Below are 26,108 nucleotides of genomic sequence, written 5' to 3'. Positions count from 1 at the left end.
CATTTGAGTACCTTTGTTGAGCTTGAACTTGAATTTGAAGAAAGTATTGTGAACTTGAGTATCCTTTATAGCGGTGAGTCACAATTTGAATCTTTGAGTGCACAATTGAGCATTGTTTGTGTAGTTCGAACCTTTGTGTGCATTCATGTTGAGTCTTATGCAGCACTATTTGAGACATCCTTATTGAACTATTGATTATGAGTTTTACTTGAGGACAAACAAAAGTTTAAGTTAGGGGTGTTGATGAGTCCAAGATTTGGGCTCATTTAGGGCTTTGTTTTGATAGTTTTAGTGTCCTCAAATGCCTAATTTATGCTATAAACTGATGTTAAAGAATTGATTTTTAGGTATATGAGCTAAGGAGAAGGCAAGGACGCTACTAGGTAAAAAGGAGCAAAACAAGCTGAAGCAGTGGAGAAAAGGAGATCCTGGAGATCGCGAAGACCACTTGGCGAACCGCCGAGTGGCTCTTCATCTCGCTTAATGTTCCAGTGTGCCAGGGAAAAGAAACCAAATCAGCGACAGAAATGAACATTCGGTGAATCGCCAATCGAGTCCGCGTAACACAAGGGATCGCCCAAAGTTTCAGAATTTGTGATGTTGAGAACCAATGCAAAATGGCGATGAAAGTGACCAAACGGAGGATCGCTGAACCACTAGGTGAAGCACGACTTATCCCGCCGAGTAGACTATTGAGCCAAAAAGCTGAAAACTATAAATGGATTTTTAAAAGGAATTTTTAGGAGTTCACACCGAGTGCTGACCCAGATATTACAGTTCCCATTCTAGAGTTAGAGTTTTCTCTAAGTTTTTGAGTGCTTATTGTAGAATTCTTGAGGATTTCGACTTGGGTTTTTGAACTTAATGATTTTGGAACATTGTAAAGGTTTGGAGACTATTACCCAGTTGATGGCTAATCGAGTTGGTAATTTTTTTTCCTTTTTATGATGTTTGGCTAAAACCCCAATTCTTGGGGTGTGATCATGTGATTATGGGTTAAATTAGCTTATGAGTATTGTTAATTACTGATTTAAATGCTTGATTGAAGTGGGTTTTAATTGATAGTTGTGTTTTAATCTAAGAATTGTAGTTGCAAATGCAGTTCTAATTGTGTGTTCTTGGCTTGCTCGAGAGAGAGGTTTTGGAACCAAAGCTTTTGATTAATGGTTTGCAGGTATTAGGTTGATATGGGTTCAGCTTGAGAGAGTGAATCCTAAACCCAATGCTGCCCATCTAGCTCGAGAGAGTAGATGAATTAAGGTGTGGGTTGTTCTTATTTGCTATGTTTGTTGATATTCGAAAGAAATCACTTGATTCGAGATAGTTGTTCGAGAGAAAGCTATTTCCCTCATAGTCTAGCCTACCCAATGATATTTAGCTATTTATTAGTAGTTTCAATTACCCATATAACCAAATTTGCCTATAATCGATCACATCCCGAGAATTCCTCTCTATATTGTTATTCCCGTAGCGTTTGGTTGTGTTGTAGCTGATAATTGCAAATCAAAACCCCTCATCTGACATTTGTGTCACCCCCTTTAGACTTGTTGATATGTCTTTTTCGATAATTTCTATTCCTATAACTAATTAGACCACGTTTGTACTCCATACTTGAATTTGAACACGTACCTCTCCCTGTGGGTTCAACCCCAACTGTTTGTTGGGTTTTATACTGACTAACGACCGTTTGCACCTATAATTGGATGAGGTGTGTTTGAAATGTTAATCAATCAGTGATCTTCGATGAGATTAAGGTAGGCTTATATAGGTGAGGATCCTTTGCTCTTCTTTAGGAAAACCCAAGGGATTTTCATTCAATCAAGGATTTGTAGGTGTAATACCCTGGATTTGAAAAAAGGTGAATTACCCATTTTTAGCAGTTGTAGGTGTCAACCCACGTTGGCCACCCACGGCCCGTGGATGGGACCATGGACCGTAGGTGTGGTCCGTGGTTGATCACCCTAGCACTGCCTAGAAGGGATCAGAACCACGGCCGGACCAACGGACCATTGGTGGAACCACGGTCCGTCGGCATTGGCCGTGGGTCATGGCTGGGAGTTAAGTTTCAGGGGTAGTTGGGTCTTTTCCTAATTAATTTACTCTTATACTACGTCGTTTTACCCTTCACTAAGAATCATATATTAAGTATTTTAACCCCTAAATTTCTCAATAGAAATCATTCTATCAATTCACCAAAAAGAAGAACTTTCTCAAATAATTATCTCTCTAGAAAGCTTTAAGAAGAAGGATTCAACCTAGGGTTTCCATTCAAGTCTCAATTCCTCCATTGAAGATTAGCAATTGGATTCAAGGTATGATAGTTTTCATCCATGAATTCATTCCATTCATGGAGATCCCAAATTTTTCTATTTCAAAGTTAGAAATCCCCAATTGAGTTAGGGTTTTCTTCAATTGTCATGGTTTCTTTTCATTATTAATTTAAATGATTGAATTATGATCTATTATACATAAATTGATGAAATACTATGATTTTATGATGATTTCCCCATGAACCCATGTAATCCCCATGTTTTTCAAGTTATGATCATATGATGTGGGATTTTAATTTTGAAGGAAGAGTTTTATGAAATTAAGCATGTATTAATATAATTGCATGAATTTATGATGAAATCTATATCTAACCCATGTTTCTACAAGTTGATGATTGAAAGTGGATTTTGAACCTTGAAAGGTAATTTATGGAATTATGCATGTTCTTATGAAATCTATGCAAATGTTTTAAGGATGCTTTGAGAGTAAAGTATCAATGATGATGATTATGATGTGTTATTGAAAGGATTTTCTCATATACACATAAAAGCATGATCTGAAAGGTTTTCTCACATGATAAGGATTCTAAGATTGAAAGGTTTTCTCACCTAATTGAATCCAAGATTAAGAGCTATCCTAATAAAACTTAGCTTGGATTGGTTATTGAAAGATACCTTTCCATGGATTATGACTTATCCTGGATTGGCTAGATGACGTGTCCTCCCATGGATAATAAGAACAAGTAAGAAATTACTATTCCATGGAATTTATGCTTAGCACCGAGAAGATATTGAGATGGAAGCTCTCCCGTTAGTAGAGGCCGGATTTCTAGTAGAAATCTCTTATCCCTTACCTATGTGCCCCCATAGGTTGATTGTCTAGATAGAGATTATCTAGTGGATCCACCTAAACTAGAAGTTTATGATCCTTAACTTGGCAAGAGGACAACCCTTTTCGATGTGGTAGAACCGGGGGATCATGTTATAGCTCACATGGTTTTATGTTGGTTAAGGCTAATCCCCCACATTATTAATGAACTAAGGTTACTTCAAGAAGTATCGCATATGTGTTCAAAGGCTTTAAATGATGTTAGCTTGCATTGACCAGGGTTTTATGACTTATGTTTTCTAATCTCTTATATAATGTTTTAGCTTGGTCAATTGCATGTCATGAAATGAAATATCCCTTTTTAGCATGATCTAAATGTTTTATGCATAGCTATCTTGGTACATTGTTTTGTATTAATGCATACTCTTGCCTACATTTCCCCAAATGTAGGGTCCGATAGTCAGGTTTCTTAGTTTTATGGCTAATGGTTGATTTCGAGATTCTCGAGCTTTGGTGAGTCCTTATGCTTCGAGGATGGATTTTCATTGTTCTAGCTTCCTCATTATATTTCAGTTTGGATATGATGTATGGGCTAGGCCCAATTTCATTCTATTGTACTAGATGGTTATATTGGAACAAGTGTTTTTGACTTTCGCTTTTCTTTTATAAAACTATTCGACTCGAAATGTTGTTTTACTCTTATTTTTCTATTTCTTATGTTATAAATGCTAAGTAGCTTGTATGGGGTCTCTCGGGGTCCTATATGCCATGTTACATCTAGGGGGTATCCCTGGGTCGTGTCAGTAGGAATTCCTTGATTGAGGCTGATTTTAATAGGATTGTAATCATGTCCATATCAGATATGTTCATAATGTCATTACTTCTTTTGTGAGGAGTCTTCATTCCTAGATTCCTTAGGTCTTTGCGGCTGCCTTCCTTGATGTTTGGAGATCCAATTTTATCCTTGTCAATATTCATTGATTTCTGGAGATTTGACAATCAGAGGGAATCTGGTGATCTTGCAAAATCTGATTTTATCCTTGTCAATATTTCTTGATCTCTAGAGATGCATCAATCAGTGGGAATTTGATTGGAGTGTAATTTGAATATCCAATCCTTGCCATCTATTATCATTTGATTTGATCCTGATTGTAGTGTTGCATTGGTATTCGTCTATTCCTACATTTGAAGGTGAACTTATTGTTATTAATCAAAATCCGAAGGCTAACAACTTCCTGGTGTACCCAGGTCCTTTTTTGTACATCTGTTGTGCCCTACCTCAGATTTTTCGAACAAATTTCTAGACTTTTGAGGATTCCAAATCTAGTTAGGAGTAGGGATTAGTTCCATAAACTCTATAAATAGGAACCTAAGGTAATTTTGTAAGGTTATTTCTTCTTTTTCACGTATAAGAGTAAGCTAAGGGATAAATAACTCATCTTTGGTTTCAATCTTCTACTTTTTTTTAGTCTTGAATTGCATTAAAACAATCTTATTTGTGATTTTGATTATTATGAGTGGCTAAATTATTTTTTTCCGGGGTTGTATCCATGGGTGATCGTTGAACATTGATTTCTATGGATTAATTTGGTTATCACATAAATTACTCTTGAATTCTTGTTTAGTATTTCTTGATTGACCACCATTGAGATAAATATATTGTCTATGCTTGAACTCGAGACACGAATATGTAGATAGAATAGAGAATACAATGTGTGCAGTCTTTCTTGCCTACCACTTGTTTAGATTCATAATTAGGATTGACAACCGAACAAACACCGTGATTGGTTACGAAACAGGATGAAATATAAGTGCTCACCAGTTGAGTCTGTTTATTCCTGGTCAATGATGTAGTTAGACCGTCAACCAGTGTAGGCGGTTAGAGGTCGAGAGATCATGATCATAACATCAACCTATAAATCAGTAATTTAATAACCGTAATTAATTCATGAGAAAGATGTGATACATGAAGTCTTAAGTATGCTACAGCCCTTGAATTTTTCCTTTATTATTCAAAACATCGAAATTGAAGTTGTCATTGTTAGTTACTTTCAAAGTTTTAATTATTTGCAAACATAGTATAGAAAAAACAAGTTTCTTGAGAACACTTTCTTTGATTTGTAGAATTAGTTGAATAGATATAAATTGATCTTAAGTCCCTTGGGTTTGACAATACGGTTCTGAAAGAGCCATTCTATTATTATTGCGACCACGTATACTTGTGTGGTTATTTAGAAGAAAATACAAACCTACTTTTTGGTGCAACTTTAGTACCCTTCCATTCCCAAACTACTTCTCTAGGGAAATAAAATCTAACAACCTTTCTCCATCAATATTAGTATGATCCATTGATTAGGGGAACACGATTGCTCTCTGGCATATATCAGAGATGCGATATTGCAACACGTGAACCTGCTAACCCTGGAGATTATCCTAAGGACCCCAAGTGAAAAATGCGATAAGGAGTTGGTGTTTATGATAGGAAAAATATAATACGTAGTAGCTTGTCGACAAACTTCAAGATGAAAAGGTAATTGGGGTAAAGTGGGTATTTCAAACCAAGATAAATGATGATTGTTTAATCAACAAGCATAAAGCAAAGCTGGTAGTTAAGAGTTACATTCAAATTTTGGGTATTGATTATTCTAACAATTTTGCTCCAATTGCTAGGATGTACACAATTAGATTGCTTCTTACTGTTTAGTGCAAAATGTGGCTAGAAAGTGCATAAGATGGATATCAAATCAACATTTCTTGGGTATAATACGTAGTAGCTTGTTACAAGTGGTAACCGCTATGTATCCGTCATCTCTTTGAAGAAGCTGAAAGGCTAGAAGCGGCGCTTTCAAAATCCCGTGACTCTCAGTCATCTATCTTCTTTTCACCTGAAAATTTTGGATTGGGGGGAAGCAGAGAATCAAAAAAAAAAAAGAAAGTCATGCTTACTATACGAAGGAAGCGGGCGGAGACCCGTGCGACAAACCTCAAGATGAAAAGGTAATTGGGGTAAAGTGGGTATTTCAAACCAAGATAAATGATGATTGTTTAATCAACAAGCATAAAGCAAAGCTAGTAGTTAGGAGTTTCATTCAAATTTTGGGTATTGATTATTCTAACAGTTTTGCTCCAATTGCTAGGATGTACACAATTAGATTGCTTCTTACTGTTTAATGCAAAAATGTGGCTAGAAAGTGCATAAGATGGATATCAAATCAACATTTCTTAATGGAATTTTTGAACAAGATGTTTATGTTGAGAAACTTGAAGGTTTGTTATAGAGGAAAAAGAAGAGAAAGTCTATCTACTTCATAAAGATCCTTATGGACTAAAACAGACATCAAGAGCTTGATCTAGTTGAATAGATAATTGTTTGTTTGTGTAATGATCCAGCCGGTCACTTTTGAAAATTTTCATAAATTTACCATTTTGCCCCTTTTTATATCGACTCTGAGTATTTTATGTTTGAGTTTGAAAAGGTGTCTTTGAACTTTGAGTTAAAATTTGAAAAATTAGTAAGTTACTGAGTTTAAAGGCCAAGTTGTTAACGAAGTGGTTTTTGGGGTCTTTTGGAGTTGAGTGTCAGAATGAAATTCCATCGATTTCATTAGTCCCGGAATGTGGAATCTGAGTAGTGAGAGTTGTTGGTATGATATTTTGAGTCTTTTTGAGGATTTGAGGTCCTGAGTTGTAAATCTGTGGAAATTTAATTTTTGGGTTGACTTTGGTCAATATTCGGGGTTCGAATGCTCGAATTGGAATTCCAAGAGTTCCTTTTGATTTGGGAAATGATTTTACAACTAGGTAAGGTCTTGGTTGATTTTTGAGAGGTCCCGAGCTTATTTTAACCTTTTTAGGTGTTGAGTTAGTTTCTTGTAATATTCACAAATGTCGGGTCTAGGTGACCTCATATTCATATTTTGACTGTTCCATCGAGTCTGTAGCATCGAGTATAATCGATTTGCATATGTGATTTGTGTGTATGTGGTTTCAAACGAATCTCGAGTGTCCTAGGTCCTTTCGATGTTTTAGAAATTGGTTGAAGTTGTTGGTGTTTGCAGGTTTCACTTTTGCAAAGGCTAGCTTTTTAACTGACCTTCGCTTAAAGCAATGAGCCTGTTGCATAAGCGACCTTCGCTTAAGAGACACCCGAGTTTTTAGCATGGTTCTCTTAAGCGAACCCCTGGTCGCTTGTGTGATACCTAAGAGGGTTTTGGTCTGAAAATTCTAGGGTTTAAGTCTCATTTCACTATTTTTGAACTTGGGAACCCTTGGTGGCGAATTTTGAAAGGATATGTGCTAGATCAGTTGGGTAAATTTTTTTACCCTAAATCTTCATTTTTCATTGATTAATTATGAGTTTTAACATTAAATTGTGGGATTTTTGTGAGTTAATGGTAAGGTTTTTCAAGAACCCAAGAATTTAGTAAAATGATGATTTTGAAGTGGTTTTGATCCTTTTTTGGAAATGATTTTCTCTAATTATTTCCTAAAGCCTTAAACATCATTTTCAAGTATTATTTTCCGGATTCAAATCTCCATTTTGATAGTGAGTTTTTGAGTTGATTGACTCATTTCTTTACATAATTGATGTGGGAAGTGTTTTTTCCGATGGCTGATTGTGAACACTTGATTATTTTAGATTGTTTGGCTTTGGAAGTGATTTGGAAGGGGAAGGCTCAACTCTTGGAGTGATTGTTGACTGATTTATGGCAAGTGGCTTCCTAAATCTTGTATTCTAGTTGAATTCGTATGCTTCTTTGTTGCTTGTGTATTAAGAGTAATAGGGATGAGATGAAGGGTTTAATTGTACACTTGATACATCTAAATGAATAAAAGGGGTTGAAATGAAAAAAGGCTATGTGATGAACATGATGATGTAAATTGCCTTAGTGTGCCCTTATTAATTGATTGATGAAATGCTTGAAACCATGAATGTGGACTTGAATTGTGTAATTTATTGTCTCTTCTATATAGTGTAATATTGCTTAATTGTGTGCATTGATCATTGAACACCGTGATGAGGCATGTGATGATTATGATGGCGAGGTCCTTACTGGCAAGTACTATTATGCTGAGTTCGTTATTAGGCCAGAGCCATTTCGGCGAGTGTCTATGAGGTCGAGGTCTTTTCCGGCAAGTGTTATTATGCCTAGGTCATTTTCGTAAAGGGTTATCAAGCCAATGGGAAATCGTTCCGGTGAGAGGTTGACTATTGTGACTTGATGTATATGATGTTTATGCATGACTTGGTTGTTAATTGTAATTGACATACTTGTTGTGTGTGATTGAACTACTTGACTTTGAGATTGATTTATTTGATTGTTGAATTGTGGCTATTAGATTGTGAATATTGGGTCTTGTGAGTCGTATATTGTAGAATTGGTAGGTTGAGCTTATTTTTGTGCAGGTTGTAATTTGAGGAGGTTCGGTTGGAGAGTCAAGGATATTCATATTTTAGCTAGTTGCTTTATTTAGTAGGTTGCTTACTGGTACCTTGTTGTTGGTACCCACCCCTTGGTTCTACACCTGTGTATGTTCCGAGCCCAGACCTGTTTGATCTCTTTCTTCTTCTCTTGATCTTGAGGCTTGTCAAGGACTTGAAGAGGTAGTTGTTTGCATTTGGTGGACCCTCTTTTTCCTTTTCTTACACTTTGTTCTATTTGAGAAACAAAGATTGAGACTTGTATTTATTTCTTAATTCCGCACTTATGTATATAGTGGCTTGTACAGATGACAACCAAATTTTAGGGGTTTTCATAGAAGAATAAGTTTTCCACTTTATCTTGTTCTTGTTTTTACTGTTTTCCGCATTTCTTTCTTTTAGTTTAGGTTGAGGTTGACTTGTCTTGGTGGGAATAGACAATTGTCATCACGTCCATTTTTGGGTCGTGACAGTTTGGCCTCGATTTTTTAAAAAAAAAGTCTTCTAGAATTCACATTGTATGTTAAATACAATAGCAATGAGGTTCTTATTATTTCTCTTTATATGGATGACCTTTTTATAACAAAGAGCAGTGCAAAGCTTGTTGATGAGTTCAAGAAAAATATGGTGCAAGCTTTGAAATGTCTGATCTTGATATGATGACTTATTTCCTTGGAATGGAGATCATACAAGAAAAAGATGAGTATTTCATTTGCCAGAAAAGTAGGCAAATAAATTCTCGAAAAAAATCAAAATGTAAACTTGCAAATAAATGAATAATCCCGTGAATCAAAAAGAGAAATTAAGCAAAGATGATGGAGCCAAAAAAGTGGAGGACACATATTTCTTAAGTTTCATTGGATGTTTGATGTATCGTAACAAACACTTGTATGTTGTAAGCGTTCTATCAAGATTTATGCATTATCCGAGTCAATACATTTACAAATAAATAAAAGAATCGATCGATACATCAAAGGAACCATCACTTATGAAGTCAAGTTTCAGAAAAATTAACATGTGATGCTTTTTGGGTATGGTAATAATAATTGAAGAGATTTCATGGATGATTCGTAGAATACTCCAGGGTACTATTTTAGTCTTCGTTCTAGAATTTTCACATGAAATTATAAGAAACAATATATATATTGTGGCTTAATCTACAGTCGAAGTTGAGTAAGTGGCAGCTACAACAACAATAAATAGCTTTGTGACTGAACGAAAAATTGATTGATTTGCATATGGAACTGACAGGAAGCATTGAAGTGTTCGCAGACAACCAAACAATAAAAGCTATTTCTCACAATGTTGTGTTTCATGAAGAAACTAAGCACTTTAACATCAAGTTTTTCTTCTTAAGAGAAATGCAAAAGGATGAAACTATAACTCTTTAATACCACAAGATGGAAGAACAATTGGCTAATATATTCACTAAGACTTTACCGGTCAGCAAGTTTGAGCTTCTCATACAAAAATTGGAGTTTATAGTTTTCAAAACACAAAGAGTTTAGAAATTTGCTTTAGAACTATAGTAATATTATTTTACTATTTTAGTTTTGAATAAAACTTAATCAATTTGTTGTTAGCCATTTATTCCTACTTTTAAGAGTTAATTTAGTAAATTTGGTAGTATCGTATATTCAACTATTTTTGTTTTATTCCGACTTTTAAAAATATCATTGGTAGACATCAATGAAAATGTTCTTCTATTGCTATACTATTTCTCTGTTTTCAGATATAGTTTTATTCTTAAAATTACCAACATGCTGCATGTGTGTACTATATTAGATTGAGAGGGAAAGTTGTGTGTAAAACCAAAAAAAATAAAATAAATGCCCCGTAAGGTGGTTAAGATGATAGTCCAAGAGGTTGTGTTTAGAGGGTCTACCAAAGTAGGGGACTAGCAAGTATAAGTATGATTTTCTACCCCTGAAATTCCTGATGCTAGATAAAATAATTTTACTTGTAAAATACAAAAGATACTTTTCAAAACAAGTTTATTTTTAAAAATTTGGTCAAATAAGTTATAAGATAAACAAATTAAAATAGAAAAAGTAATATTTAATATTTATAGGATTAATGTTACATGTAATTAAACAACATCTCATACATACACATTCATGTTAATTATTATGGTGTTGGGGCGTGCACTATTTTTAACTATTTCATTGAGTACATGCTAGCAACTTGCCTATCATTTATTTTTTCCTTAAACATAAACAAATATTGAAGAACTTGATGGTATTGCCCATGGATAGATATTGTGTGACATCGTTTATATATATGTCGAATAAATGATGAATTATGGAGTTTCCAAAATGAGAAGCCAACAAAACCTCAGTAACAGCTCTTATAGTCTTAACTACTAAGTTGGCAATATCCTCAAAAGGTTTGTCAATGGCAGTCATATCAGTCTCAAATGTTTCAAGTTTTTCAAGACTAAATGATCCTTCCATTTGTACGATCTTCTTTATCTCTTCTTGATATGGTGCATAAGAAGGAATGTTAAATGAATCAATTTTATCCTCTTTGATCTTGCCCTGCTTCCATTTAAACAAAAAAAAATTTGTTAGTTGAGTGAGGAGCTAGGGTGAGAAATATATATATATATATATAAAGGGCAAAGGTAGAAGTATTTTCCTAGACTATGACCCAAATTCCAAAGAGACACCTTAACTAAACTAAGGTCTTATTACCCACATGAACTCATTTTTTTTGTAATTTTGTACACCTTTTTAGCTTACGTGGCATTCAAATGTATCCCACAAGCCTCAACTGTGTGGAGTAACGGGATGTGCCACATAAGCCAAAAGGTGTACAACATTATATATACAATGAGTTCAGGGGTAATAGGACATTAGTTTAGTTAAAGTGTGTCTCTGAGATTTCGATCATAGTCTAGGGGTACTTGTGCCTTCTCCCTATAAATAAACAACCTGGGCTGCTAAATGAAGAAGTGAGTTTGCTAGTAAATCCATCAAACAGCAAGAATCATAGCTTCTTGGATCTGGATTGCTCCTGCCAACATACACAAGGACCATATGCCCTCCACTCATTACTTCTTGAGAACGAAAGCGTAGAAAGCTTGAAAAATCCCTGTTGAATTGATTGGAATATGCTTGCACTACTAGTGGAGGACTTGATTCTGATATGAGTATACTTTTTTTGTTACACTCCAACCCTTTTGGAACCTATTAATGGAGTAGTAAGTAATACCATTATGAAACAAAATACAATATATATAGTCGTTAAAGATTATATATACCTGAGAGAGCCAATGGAGACTATAAGAAGAATGAACAAAGTTCAAGGTGTTTGTAGGAAAAAGCCTTTGATAAAAAGAACCAGCAACTCCTGCTATGTAACAATTCCCATATTTTTCAAGAAATGATGGAATTGATTTGAAGACAGTATTGAAATCATTATCTGGCAGACCATTCAAATACACTTGAAATTCTGGTGATTCATACTTGTTCTCTTTGCACATATTATGAACTGTATCAATCACATTGCTCATACATAAAAGTGTATTTCCTCCTGAAGAACAACCCAGATCTGCTACTCTCAAACACTTTGGAAAAATACCATTCTTCAACATATTTTTTACACTTTCTTCTAATAAAAGTTTTGACTTTACTATAACCCTTCTCTGAAAATTCAAACAATACAAATCACTCACTAATACAAATGCTTATACTCTACTTCTATTAGTTTATGGGACGACTTTAAATAACACTAACTACATTCTAAATCTAATATTTGTACATTATATTATTCAGACATATTAAATAACTATTTAAAAAAATATATATATATTGAGTTCGACCTGATCAACATTAACATAATTTTTTATTGCACGACTCTAAGAAAGTGATTGAAATTTTAAATCTTGTTGTTTTGAATTGTATATATCAAAATGTCTTTTAATGTTGTGATCTTAAAATTATCATGTGGAAAATTGAAATTAAAAAGTTACCTAAAGGGAAAAGAAACACTAAAAAGCTAATTGTAGATAACAGAGGAAGTATAGAGATTTGTACATATTAAAGGATTGATGGATCTCTATTGTATAATTGTATAATATTGAATGAATACACTTTTTTGGCTTTGCATGAAGAAGTTGAACCTGAAGGATTGAATTATTGGCATAACTGCATTCTGAATCTCCTGCAGTCATTGGTAGACTTTTTTCGAGTACCATTATATTGCTTTTTTTTCCTTTTTCGTTTACGATGATGATCCAATTAATAAGTCTTTTTTTGTTGTTGTTATTGTTGGTTTTTGGTTAGTTTATCCATGTTTAAGGATATGGATTTATGATGTCCATTAGTTTGTAACTGAAAAGTTGGCAACTCATCTAACATTTGTATGTATGTATGTATGTATTGTTTCTTCTTGTCTTGTTTATGTGGCTGGGGGATTTTTCTACCAAATCTATTCAATTATGGGACACCAGACGTACAGAAGAAACATTTTTTTGAAACATCTTCATATATCACATGCATCTTCAATTAGTTTATGAATTGCAATTTATGTTTCGAATTTGAAGGTGAATGTTACTGTACAAATGGCATGTTAATGTAACTCTTTCTTTTTTTGTGTTTAACAGGTGCGTCTTGTATACCAATTATAAATTAAAAAAAGACATCAATTTGTATAAATGTTGAACGTTGAGTTTATAATTCACCATTCAAAATTTTAACTGAAATAAGCCATAATTTAATTTAATTCATCAAAATAATATGTTTTTTAATATTTATTTTTTTACAAAACTAGTATTAACGTATTTGATAGTAACGTATTAGGTATTATTTTATTCAAAAAAAATCAATGACAAAAAAACAAATGACTAACGGAGTTAACAAATTAAAATGTAATTGTGAGTAACGTTTTTAATTTCAATGACATTTTAAGCTTAAGTAACCCCAAATGTCAACCTCTGTTATTTTAATCTTTTCTGCTATAGAATCGAACTCCTTTTATGTCAGTTTATCCAAGTGTCAGAACTTCAAGGTGAGGCTGACATATATATATATAGAGAGAGAGAGAGAAAGCAAGAATTGCTGTGTATGATTGGGAAATTTTCTTACAACGATAAATTTTATTGGCTGGTCTGTTTTTCTCTTAGTACTTCATCCAGAAACGCAAGAAAAGGCCAGCCTTCATACCTTAAAACATTTACAATTTCTGATAGTTGCAAGACTAAGAACAGTAAGCAACATTCTCATTAGAGAAATTTGGATCAGTTTTCATAGCTTAAAACATAATATTTAATTTCCACACTCTATGATCTATTCAATAACCAATTGAATACATATACTCAATATATAGAAGTTTTTTCTTCTTCCAAATTCCAGAATATAGCTTCATGTCATTGTCAAGTTCTAAATAACCTTCGCCTCATAATTTATCAATTACTCTTTTATTTTTGTCGAGCATATATACTTCCTGGCAAATAAGGATAAATTTCCAATTATTCAACTAAAAAATGAGCAATTATGTTAAAAAATAATGTAAAGATGTTAAAATACCAATAGTATTACTATAACCATGAGTTAAATATGATTAATTAACAAGCACATGCCAACTGAACTTGTATTAGAGAACTAGCTGATGCATGATAGACGACCATTACCAGTAAAGCAGAAGCTCCAACTGTCAATTTCCAAGTGAAGATTCTCTTGTTTTATATATAGAAAGCATAAGCTAAAGTATTCAAATTGCTTTTTTAGTGTACCGATTTTTCATTGTACCGATGATAAGATATTCAATTTGTTTTCTTCACTGTACAATAGGTACCAAAAATGAACCTCAGAAAGTATCCATATCTTAGATGCAGTGGGCGCATTAGAAAGATGTGGCTACTACTATTTAATTGAACCAAAAGAAATATGAATCACTTACCATTATTTCATAGGCCGTTGAATTTTGCTATCACTGAGGACATGGAGTAGGATTACTAATAACAAGATGAGTAATGGGATGTTTCTTTACGAGGTCCCAAAACTTTTCATCACCTCTCCTCATGTTTAAAATCATATTAACACTTCTATACATATATCTCGTTACCTATGGGTGAGTTGTTAGTTAATACAGATGGTTCAGGTGTACTGAGATCCAATTGATATGCATTATTACCAGCCATAAAAAATACCTATGAAATGAGCAATAAAAGTATACTTAAATGTTAACCTGAATTGTTAGTCCAAGAATATTACAAGCAAATCAAGATAAAATTATTAAAATAAGCAGAATCATATAACCTAAGGTAAGCAAGATCAAATATTCTCTAAATCTTTTAATCTAGTACTACCACGCCACGCCAACTATTCCTCAAATACATTCTGGTTATTTTCCTATTTCATTTTTGGGTTTGGTATTGCTTACCGATTTAATTAGTACCTGTGTTATTTATTTCTGCTTAGACTTTTAGGTGATAAATGCAATCAACAAGGGCTCAAGTTGTGTAAGTAGGTGATAAGTTGCTTACTGATTACTCCTCCCACTCTAGTCACCTGAGAGCAAATACAATACTGGATAGTTCACATTACAAAAAGGAAGTCAAGAACTTCTTAAATACTCAAAATGGCATATGCAAAATGCATTCATGCAATGTGGCTTGGGAGGAATTCAAGAATCTTTGAGATGAAGCAAAGACCTTGTAAAATCATGTATAAATAGTATTAGAGCTAATGAGACACTTAGGGGTTGTTTGGTAGAGTGTATAAGAATAATGCAAAATATAGTGTATTAGTAATGCTTGCATTAGTAACGCTTGTATTAGTTATGCTTGCATTAGTTATGATAAGATATTTTTTATGCAATGTTTGGTTTGGTGTACTAAAAATATTATGCATTACATAGTTTTTTTAGAAAAAATATTTGTTTACAAAAATACCCTCAACAAATATAATGGAAAGGATGTAAAAAAAGTTTTTGAGGGCAATTGTGCCTTTAATAATGTTAATGCATGCATTAGAACCCATTGCATTACTAATGCATAGAAATAAATGGTATTAGTAATACACTCTTCAATACACAATAGAGTGTATTACTAATACAAGCATTAGTTATGTATAGGTTAGAAAAGTGTACCAAACAAGGTACTAATAATACATCAAGTTAATTGCAAGCATTGTTTTCTCCAATACACTCTACGAAACAACCCCTTAGTTGAATATTGCAACAATGCAAGTATTAGACACCCAATTTTTGACCCTCCACAATATAAATTAATCATCGAGCTTCTTCAATTTCAAGCGATTTAAAATAATTAGTTTTAGAAAATTTCAAAATAAAATAAAATAATAGTTTGCAGGTTATTTTAAATAGTTTTTCCCTTTTAATAATTTTTTAAATAATATATATGTTTTACATAATTTTATATATAATTAGTATATTTTATAAATATTCGAAAATCATCCCAAAAATGATTTTATTTTTTTGGTTAACTATTTTATTAAACTAGTGTAATTAAGTTGGCTTATATTTTTGAGTTATTAGTTTATAATTAAGCTAATTATTTTATTTCATTAAGATTAATAAGTTCGTTAATTAATTAATATTAATTCGTCTCATTCAATATTTAGCCAGATTAAAGTAAGGGCAAATTACAGAAATCACATACTTTTAAGGCAAAATTACAATCTATCCCTTAAAAGTTTATAATTACAGAAATCCCTCAAACGGATACAATAATATAAGCGCTGATACATTAATCTGATGTGTGAGATACATTAATCATTAAGTAAGATACATTACATTTTATACATGATACACTAATCTGATGCGCTAGATACATTAATCTAATGCACGAGATACACTAATCTGATACGCAAATGCAAGCATTGTTTTCTCCAATACACTCTACGAAACAACCCCTTAGTTGAATATTGCAACAATGCAAGTATTAGACACCCAATTTTTGACCCTCCACAATATAAATTAATCATCGAGCTTCTTCAATTTCAAGCGATTTAAAATAATTAGTTTTAGAAAATTTCAAAATAAAATAAAATAATAGTTTGCAGGTTATTTTAAATAGTTTTTCCCTTTTAATAATTTTTTAAATAATATATATGTTTTACATAATTTTATATATAATTAGTATATTTTATAAATATTCGAAAATCATCCCAAAAATGATTTTATTTTTTTGGTTAACTATTTTATTAAACTAGTGTAATTAAGTTGGCTTATATTTTTGAGTTATTAGTTTATAATTAAGCTAATTATTTTATTTCATTAAGATTAATAAGTTCGTTAATTAATTAATATTAATTCGTCTCATTCAATATTTAGCCAGATTAAAGTAAGGGCAAATTACAGAAATCACATACTTTTAAGGCAAAATTACAATCTATCCCTTAAAAGTTTATAATTACAGAAATCCCTCAAACGGATACAATAATATAAGCGCTGATACATTAATCTGATGTGTGAGATACATTAATCATTAAGTAAGATACATTACATTTTATACATGATACACTAATCTGATGCGCTAGATACATTAATCTAATGCACGAGATACACTAATCTGATACGCAAAATGAGGGATTTTGGAGATTTGTAAAACTTATAGGGGATAATGGTAATAAGTAAACTAAAAGGTGAAATTTCGGTAATTTTCCTAAAAGAAATGGGCGAAAATATGGGTATGGCATCCGTTACCCCTGCCAGTCAAAGTAACAGTGGTATAGTGAAGAAAACATTAATTTTCTGGCTTACATTCTTGTCCTCAATTATCCACGCGCATATGCATCGTGGGTGCAATTTTTTCCCCAATAAAAATGCTTTACTCTCTAAAATGAAATTTAATGACGAAAATTTGAATTAATTAAAAAAACTACAATTGGTTATAATTGGGCCAACTCTTCAATTGCAATCCAAGCCATATTGTTGCTTCCAATGTTGAGCCCAATTCTTATACGCAGACTCATTCCCTTAATTTTCAGCCCGATTTCAACAACAATACCCAAATTCAACAAAACTCCATCAGCAGCCCAACTTTGAGCCAAAATTCCCTTAAACACAACTCAGCCCACCAATTCTCTTCACCAAAATACCCAGTCCAGCAACGCAATACATACGTGATCGATCGGGAAGGTCTATTAAAAAGGACAAATAAGTTACTCAATTAGGTTGGAGTCCTTCAAGTCTTAAATATTGGGTAAAAGTGACAAATGAATAAATAATATTAATTAGGTTAAAAAGATGTTTTTTCAATAGCCCCATCGTCTTCCCAACTATCCTCTTCAACGACAGCTACATTTTTCAATCCTTTCTTCTTCTTCTTCCTTTATCTGCAAAAATATATGCTTTTATTGAGAAGATCTATCAAGAAAAATTTATGAAAAAAGAATGTCAAAATATATATATATATATTTATATATATATATGTTTGAGTTTTTTGAGCCCCGAGTTCTTTTGTATTGCATTTGTTTTGTTTGAGCTTTGAATAAACTAAGAAGAACATTATTAATAGTATGAAAATCACTTTGTGTCTATTCTTAAGCTATGTTTAATGAATCCAAAGTGATTGTTTCAGTCAACAACTTTCGTAGTTGTCCGGGCGGCTATCGAAGTTGTTTATTGAAATAGTTAAATATGTCTTTGTTGATGTCCAACAACTGTCTTTAGTTGTTCGGCGATAGTAAAAGTTGTCCCAACAACTAGTGCAGTTGTTCGACAACTGTGTTTTGTTGTTGGTCAATCGAAGAATTATAAAAAATTCTTAAGTTACTAAAATTTTCTTACTATTATTGATAGTTGTGAAACAACGAAATAGGTGTAAAAACAAGTAGTACATATTCTTTAGTGATTTCAAAGTTGTTTGATAAATGTCTCACTAATTGAAATATTTTGTGATGTCTTCGGGTATTGTGTCCATCTATGGAAGATCAAATAATAATAGCAGTGGATTTACATGGTGAATGGGTAGAGAATCCTACTCGTTATACTTGGCGATCAAAGGATCAAGAAACAGTACCAATAAAGATAAGTGAGAATGTTATGTATAATTAGTTGGTTGAGATCATTATTTCTAGGTTTGACTTAAATTGTGGTAAAGATGATCTATCTATTACTTACATGCTTGGCTTCATTGAAAAGCAAAAAGGAGCTTCTTCTAGGATAAGGAATGATCGTGATTTACGATTTCTTTTTGGATGATCGAAGTAGGCCCATTTTAAGAATATCAGTGGTTGAAAAGATGGCAGAGACAATAAATTCAGTTGCAAATGATGAAGAACATCATGTTACTATTGATATTCCTATAAACGAGGATGCTCACTACTAAACAAACAGCGTTTAGCGACGGATTTTAGCGACAAATCAAATTTAGTCACTATATAGCGACATATTTGAAACGGAATAGTAGTTTCGTTGCAAGAATAACAAATAATTTTTTGAGTTATGACATAGCAACGTATTGGTGACGGAATATTTATTACGTCGCTAAATATTAACGCGAAATTTTGGCGCTCTAATTTTCCTACGAATTTAGCAACAAAATAGGTGTCACAAATTCAATTAATATTTCACAACATAATTAGTGACGAAAATGATGTCGCTAAACTTTTAAATATTTTTTTATAAATTTTATACTATATAATGATAGAATAATCCATCATTAAAATTTTATTCTGGATAAATATATTTATTTGGTAACGACGAATTTTATAATCCGTTGCTCTTTTTCTTTTTTTTTACCCTCCCTAGGAGCTCCCCATCCCTTTTACTCCCTTGGTGACTCGAACTCGCAACCTTCAGATTGGAAGTGAGGGGTGCTTACTATCCGAGCAACTCCCTCTCGTATTATAATCCATTGCTAAATCCGTTGCTAATGTATTTTTATGTGCCATTTATTCTAGGGCTTAAATTCATTTGTATCGTTTTTGGTCTCTAGAACTAAGCTCTCTTCTTCTTCAATAGATCTCTCATATGAGAACTGAGTTCTCTTTTTCTTCTTGCATCTGCGATAAAGGATCAAGTAAGCCCTCTTCTTCTTCTTCTTCTTCCATGCTCATTCATATTCACCTCTTTCTATCTATAGATTCGGATTTATATTGAACTCATTTTTTCTCTTTATCTTCAGCAGCTCAACCTTCAAATTTTTGGAGAAATCGTCAATATTTTCTAAGAAGTAAGTACTCTTAGTTTGATGAATTAGTTACGAAATCAATTTTTTTTTGTTTGGTATTCTATTTTTCTTTGAGGAACGTTATTTTATTGCATAGGACAAGAACACAATCAACTATTCAACGATTTTTGCGTAGTATTTGAAATGGTTTGTGAGTTTTTAACTCTCAACTCTTTCACTTCATTAAGCTCGAAGTGAGGTTGGGGTTTTTTGAAATTAGGGTTTTAGAAGTTTGGGTGTACTGAAATTAGGGGTTGGGGTTTTCTTAAAATAGGAGTTTCAAATGATTGGATGCACTGAAAATAGGGGTTTTTAAAACTTAGGTTTTCAGGAAAAAAGGGGTTAGGGTTCTAATTTGAATGCATATTGCTGATTTACTGAAAATAGGAGTTTTTAGATCTTAGATATTTAGGAAAAAGGGGGTTAGGGTTCTGATTTGGATGCATATTGCTGATTTACTGAAAATATGAGTTTTTTTGCATGCTTGCCATAGTTCGTTGTGTTTCTCATCCAAGTGCACATGTCTGTGCTCTCAGTACATCGGTTCTTTGTGACATTATGTATGCTGGTTCATTAAAACCAAGTGTGAAAGAAGTAGAAGATGTAAATGGCATCCACAATCTTGCTTATCAGTACCTTAGCATAAGCATCATTGACTGGAAAGCGGATATTGGGAAGTGTTTGATGTGTGAAGCTAATAACCGGCTTGAAAATGGAATGTCTGCTCAATTTCTTGATACTGCTACTAGGGAATTAGGCTGTACTATATCAGTCTGAAAAGGCACTTTTCTGGGACATATATTAGGTCTCTCTATACCATACCTATCTTGTTAAAGTCACTTTTAGTTTAGAAAATATATTTTAGAGTCCTTTCACTCATCCGTGATTGTTGTACAATGGCATGTAGATAGTCCCACTTGTTTGTTTTCATTTGGCACAGATTTATGTTTGTTGTACTTCCAAATACAAACATGATTGTGGAAATAAGTAGATGTAGTTGTCTAATATTTGAGTGACCTACAAAAGGCACCACCACCACCACCACCACCACCACAACAACAACAACAACAACAACAATAATAATAATAATAGATGTTAGGGTTAATTCAACAACCACCACCACCACCACCACAACAACAACAACAACAATAATAATAATAATAGATGTTAGGGTTAATTCAATATGGGCAATTTGGGAATTGTATAAAAGAATTAATGGAAAAAAGGTAATATACTTGGTCAACATAAAAGGGCTTTTAAGTTAAAAAAAAAAGAAGCTCCCCTCACCTAGCTTTTAGCTTTTGGCTTAAAATAAGTCATTTCTGACATAAAATAAGTCACTTTGATAATTTCCAAACACTCTAATAAGTCAAAAATGATTTTTAAGTCAGTTTGATCAGCTTAAAAGCCCATCCAAACAGGCTCTTAGTCTCCCTCAACTTTAATTTTTGATATTGTCATGTATTTTTGAAAACTACAAATTCTGTAGTAACAATTTTTGATGAACCTAAAGGTTCATTTAAGAACAGTTTATAGATTGCTTTGGATACTTTGAACCAAAAATTTGGGGTTTGAATTTCGCTTTTCATATATTTTGAAATGTCTATGAGTATTATTTTATATTAATGTTGATTTGTATGGAGTATTTAGTAATTTATATTGAATTCATGTCTGCAGTATATATTTAAAATAAATAAATCAAATAGTTTTAGAAGAAAATTTGTTAGCAACAAATTTAGCGACTATTTGATTGTTGCTATGAAAAGAATGTTGGCGACGGACTAGCGATAGACTATGTTATGACGGACTAGTGACCAATATTTCGTCGCAAATTTATCCAGGATGACCAAATGAATTATGAAATTAACAACGAAACTATACAAATATAATGACGAATCACTCCGTCGCTAACAAGTGGCGACGAAAATCTTTCGTCACTAAGACGTTGTTAAACTTGCAACGAAACTCATTTTTTCGTCACTAAGTGATTATTAACGAGCGTAATAGCAACAATCAACAATCCATCACTAATTTGTCGCTAATCATGTTTAGTGACGAAATATCATAGATTAGCGAGAGATTTTGCCCATTGGTAAACACATATTTTTTTGTAGTGGCTTCTCAACATTTTATACCAACACAAGGCAGCCACATGGATGATGACGGCAAAGGTTTTTATAAAGGTAAAATTTTCAAGAACAAGCGAGAATTAACTAAATTGTTGAAGCTTGCTTTTGTGAAGAAAGATCAAAGACTAAAATCAGTGAAGAGTTCTAAAGATGTGTATTGTGCTAGATGTGTAGATAAAAAATGTGATTGGTGATTGCGAGCAACAAAACTTCAAAGTTGTAACAGATTTGAACCGCAACATTCACTCATGTGGAGCACAACATGTTACAAGTCATCATCCACATGCTTCAACAGAGGTCGTCGCAGAATACATGCTACCTAGTTTCTTGAATGGAAAAGGTCCCTCCACAAAAAATATACAAATTATTGTTCAAGTAGATTTGGGCTGCAAGATTAGCTACTAGAAGTGTTTAAAAGGCAGTGAAATTGCAAAAGCTATGATAAGAGGGACACCGGAGCATGGATATGCAATTTTAGAAGGTTATCGTCATATGCTTATGACTATAAATGAAGGAAGCAATACATCGCTCAACTTGATGACAAGGGAAGGTTCAAATATTTTTTTGTATTGTATGGAGCTTGGATTAGAAGGTTTGTGCATATGAGAAAAGTCTTAGCTGTTGATGGTACATTTTTAAGAGGTCGTTACGATGAAGTTTTGTTGTCTGCTATCGCACACGATACAGAAAATCATATCTTTCATGTTGCATTTTGTGTAGTAGATAAGGAGTGTGATGCTGCATATGAGTATTTTTTTGAGAAACTGTTAGACATAGTCCCTGATACTTCAGAGTTGATCATAATTTCCGATAGACATCCAAGCATAGGAAAGGCGTTATCAAAGTTTTACTCTGAAGCGCACCATAGATGTTGCACGAGGCATCTTGGTGAGAATACTCGTAAACATTTTCATTGTGGAGATTTTCTTGGACATTATGATCATGCAACAAAATCATATTGGAGAGATGTGTTCCATGATCATTTTGAACACATCATAATTATCAATGCGGAAGTCACGAATTATCTTGAAAATGTTGGATTTCACAAATGGAGTAGAGCATATTTTCAAGGAAACATGTAAATTTTCTTACTAGTTCAAACATATAGGTGTTGAAACAATTATTATAGTTATTGAAACAATTATTATAGTTATTGAAACAATTATTATAGTTATTGAAACAATTATTATAGTTATTGAAACAATTATTATAGTTATTGAAACAATTATTATAGTTATTGAAACAATTATTATAGTTATTGAAACAATTATTATAGTTATTGAAACAATTATTATAGTTATTGAAACAATTATTATAGTTATTGAAACAATTATTATAGTTATTGAAACAATTATTATAGTTATTGAAACAATTATTATAGTTATTGAAACAATTATTATAGTTATTGAAACAATTATTATAGTTGTTGAGATAATTTTATAGTTGTTGAAATAAATTTCACAGTTGTTTCAGCAACTGTAGTAGTTCTTTCAGCAACTGCAGTAGTTCTTGTTAGCTAAATTCACAATCGTTATTTAAAATCAACAATACTTTGTATTTTAGTTTCTTGATATTTTTTAATTTTTATATTTCAGGTATGATGTATTGACTTCAAATATTGCGGATTCTGTTAATGCAATATTCAATGAAGCAAGAGAATTTCCCATTACTGCCCTGTTTAATGATATAAGAAAAAGATTGTCCGAAATTTTTTATGAGAGACGAATGGCGTATGCCAAGTTAAAAACCACTTTTGTCCCTTCAGCTGAAATAAAAATAATGGCTAACAAGAATCTGGAAAATAAGTTATTGGTTCATCAAATTGATGAAGATACCTCAGCGTCACTGCGGACAATGGAAATGCAACGGGTCCATCTTTGAAGCAAAATGTGTTCGTGTCGAGAGTTTGATTTGGACAAAATACCTTGTCAACATGCTATGGAAGCACTCAGGCATAAGTTTGGAGATGAATATGACAAAATGATTTACAAGTTTTCGTCTTCATATTGTAAGGTAGAGTCGTATATACTTGCATATGCAGATTCAATTTATCCGGTGCTAGCTGAAGTATTTTGGAATCTTTCTCCAGAAATTTTAGGGAGAGTAATACCTCCACCTGAAAAGAAAACTAAACCGGGAAGAAAGAGGATGAAACGGGAACCTACTATAGGAAAAGTTGTTTCAAAGAAGAAAAAACAAATGTTCTTTATGTAAAGGATTTGGCCACAAAAAAACCACATGTCCTACCAGATCAAATGGAGTTGCATAAACATGTAATGGTGTAGTTTCATGACTTTTTGTCGTATTTATAACATGTACTTAATGGTACAATTATTAGTTCAAACAACTTATATAGTTGTATCTCAACAATTTCTAATTTTTCTATCAAAAGCTTCTAATTTTTATATCAACAACTTTTAATGTTGTTGGATAACTGTAACAGTTGAAGGATCAAGTCCTTCAAACAACTGCATTAGTTGTCCAACGATATTGAAGAGTTGTACAACGATATTGGAGAGTTGTCTAACAATTTGCATAGTTGTCTTATTAATAATTGAAGATCGATCTAGTAATTTTGTAAATTATTAAGTATAAACTACGTCATTTAATAATAATTGATGATCAATCTAGCCATTTTGTAAATTATTAAGTATAAACTAAGTCGTTTAATAATAATTAAAGATCGATCTAGACATTTTGTGAATTATTAAGTATAAATTAAGTTGTTTAATAATAACCGAAGATCGATTTAGTCATTTTGTAAATTATTAAGTATAAACTAAGTCGTTTAATAATAGTTGAAGATCCATTTAGTCGTTTTGTAAACTTTCAAGTATAAACTAAGCCGTTTAATACTAACTGAAGATTGATCTAGTCATTTTGTGAATTATTAAGTATAAACTAAGTCGTTTATTAATAATTGAAGATCCATTTAGTCGTTTCATAAACTTTTAAGTATAAACTAAATCGTTTAATAGTAACTAAAGATCAATCTAGTCATTTTGTGAATTATGAAGTATAAACTAAGTCGTTTAATAATAGTTGAAGATCCATTTAGTGATTTTGTAAACTTTTAAGTATAAACTAAGTCGTTTAATAATAACTGAAGATCGAACTAGTCATTTTGGGAATTATTAAGTATAAACTTAGTCGTTTAATAATAGTTGAAGATCCATTTAGTCGTTTAGTAAACTTTTAAGTATAAACTAAGTCGTTCAATAATAACTGAAGATCGAACTAGTCATTTTGTGAATTATTAAGTATAAACTTAGTCGTTTAATAATACGTTGAAGATCCATTTAGTCGTTGTGTAAACTTTTAAGTATAAACTAAGTCGTTCAATAATAACTGAAGATCGAACTCGTCATTTTGGGAATTATTAAGTATAAACTTAATCGTTTAATAATAGTTGAAGATCCATTTAGTCGTTTAGTAACTTTTAAGTATAAACTAAGTCGTTTAATAATAACTGAAGATTGACCTAGTCATTTTGTGAATTATTAAATATAAACTTAGTCATTTAATAATAGTTGAAGATCCATTAAGCCGTTTTGGAAACTTTTAAGTATAAACTAAGTCTTTTAGTAATAACTGAAGATCGATCTAGTCATTTTGTAAATTATCAAGTATAAAATAAGTCGTTTAAAAATAATGGAAGATCGATTTAGTCATTTTGTGAATTATTAAGTATAAACTTAATCGTTTAATAATAGTTGAAGATCCATTTAGTCGTTTTGTAAACTTTTAAGTATAAACTAAGTCGTTTAATAATAACTGAAGATTGACCTAGTCATTTTGTGAATTATTAAATATAAACTTAGTCATTTAATAATAGTTGAAGATCCATTAAGCCGTTTTGGAAACTTTTAAGTATAAACTAAGTCTTTTAGTAATAACTGAAGATCGATCTAGTCATTTTGTAAATTATCAAGTATAAAATAAGTCGTTTAAAAATAATGGAAGATCGATTTAGTCATTTTGTGAATTATTAAGTATAAATTTAGTCGTTTAATAACAACCAAAGATCGAATTAGTAAATATAAACTAAGTAATTTAATAACAACTAAGGCAGTTGTAGGAACAACTGAAGCAGTTGTACAGACAACTAACAGTTGCACAGAACAACTGATAGAGTTTTACAAACGACTAAACAGTTGCACAAAACAACTGAAGGAGTTGTACAAACAACTAAACAGTTGCACGGAACAACTTAAGGAGCTGTACAAATGACTAAACAGTTGCACGAACAACTGCAGCAGTCGTCCAAACAACTAAATAGTTGTAAAGACATCTGAACATGAATAATTGAAGAGAAAAA

General features: G+C 32.2%; 2 protein-coding genes across 2 annotated transcripts; one reads left to right on the top strand and one right to left on the bottom strand.

The window, feature by feature from the left end:
- Window positions 1–379: 379 nt before the first annotated feature.
- Window positions 380–12,719, bottom strand: LOC102604820 (benzoate carboxyl methyltransferase-like). The gene is made up of 5 exons (XM_006363791.1): window positions 12,645–12,719; window positions 11,784–12,167; window positions 11,455–11,709; window positions 10,855–11,058; window positions 380–712 (listed from the first exon to the last, which is right to left on the bottom strand). The coding sequence occupies exons 1-5, from the start codon at window positions 12,717–12,719 to the stop codon at window positions 380–382; spliced, it is 1,251 nt and encodes a 416-aa protein (XP_006363853.1).
- Window positions 12,720–17,159: 4,440 nt separating this feature from the next.
- On the top strand, window positions 17,160–20,438 carry LOC107058210 (protein GIGANTEA-like). Its single transcript, XM_015303635.1, has 2 exons — window positions 17,160–17,214; window positions 20,155–20,438. Exons 1-2 carry the CDS (start codon window positions 17,160–17,162, stop codon window positions 20,436–20,438), a joined length of 339 nt encoding a protein of 112 aa, XP_015159121.1.
- The last annotated feature ends 5,670 nt before the right edge of the window (window positions 20,439–26,108 follow it).

The sequence above is a fragment of the Solanum tuberosum genome, unplaced genomic scaffold (genome assembly GCF_000226075.1).
Source record: "Solanum tuberosum cultivar DM 1-3 516 R44 unplaced genomic scaffold, SolTub_3.0 scf00456, whole genome shotgun sequence".
NCBI lineage: Eukaryota > Viridiplantae > Streptophyta > Magnoliopsida > Solanales > Solanaceae > Solanum > Solanum tuberosum.
Note: the sequence above shows the minus strand (reverse complement) of the source record. Positions and strands in the feature narration are given on the sequence as shown.

Coding starts and splice junctions, on each gene's coding strand:
- LOC102604820 (XM_006363791.1), bottom strand. CDS start 12,719: ATGGTACTCGAAAAAAGTCTACCAATGACTGCAGGAGATTCAGAATGC. Junction 12,168..12,644: donor CCAATAATTCAATCCTTCAG/GTTCAACTTCTT, acceptor TTGAATTTTCAG/AGAAGGGTTATAGTAAAGTC. Junction 713..10,854: donor CTATAAGAGCTGTTACTGAG/GTTTTGTTGGCT, acceptor ATCCATTTATAG/TTTTCAGCTTTTTGGCTCAA.
- LOC107058210 (XM_015303635.1), top strand. CDS start 17,160: ATGGGCGAAAATATGGGTATGGCATCCGTTACCCCTGCCAGTCAAAGT. Junction 17,215..20,154: donor TGCCAGTCAAAGTAACAGTG/GTATAGTGAAGA, acceptor TGCTTGCCATAG/TTCGTTGTGTTTCTCATCCA.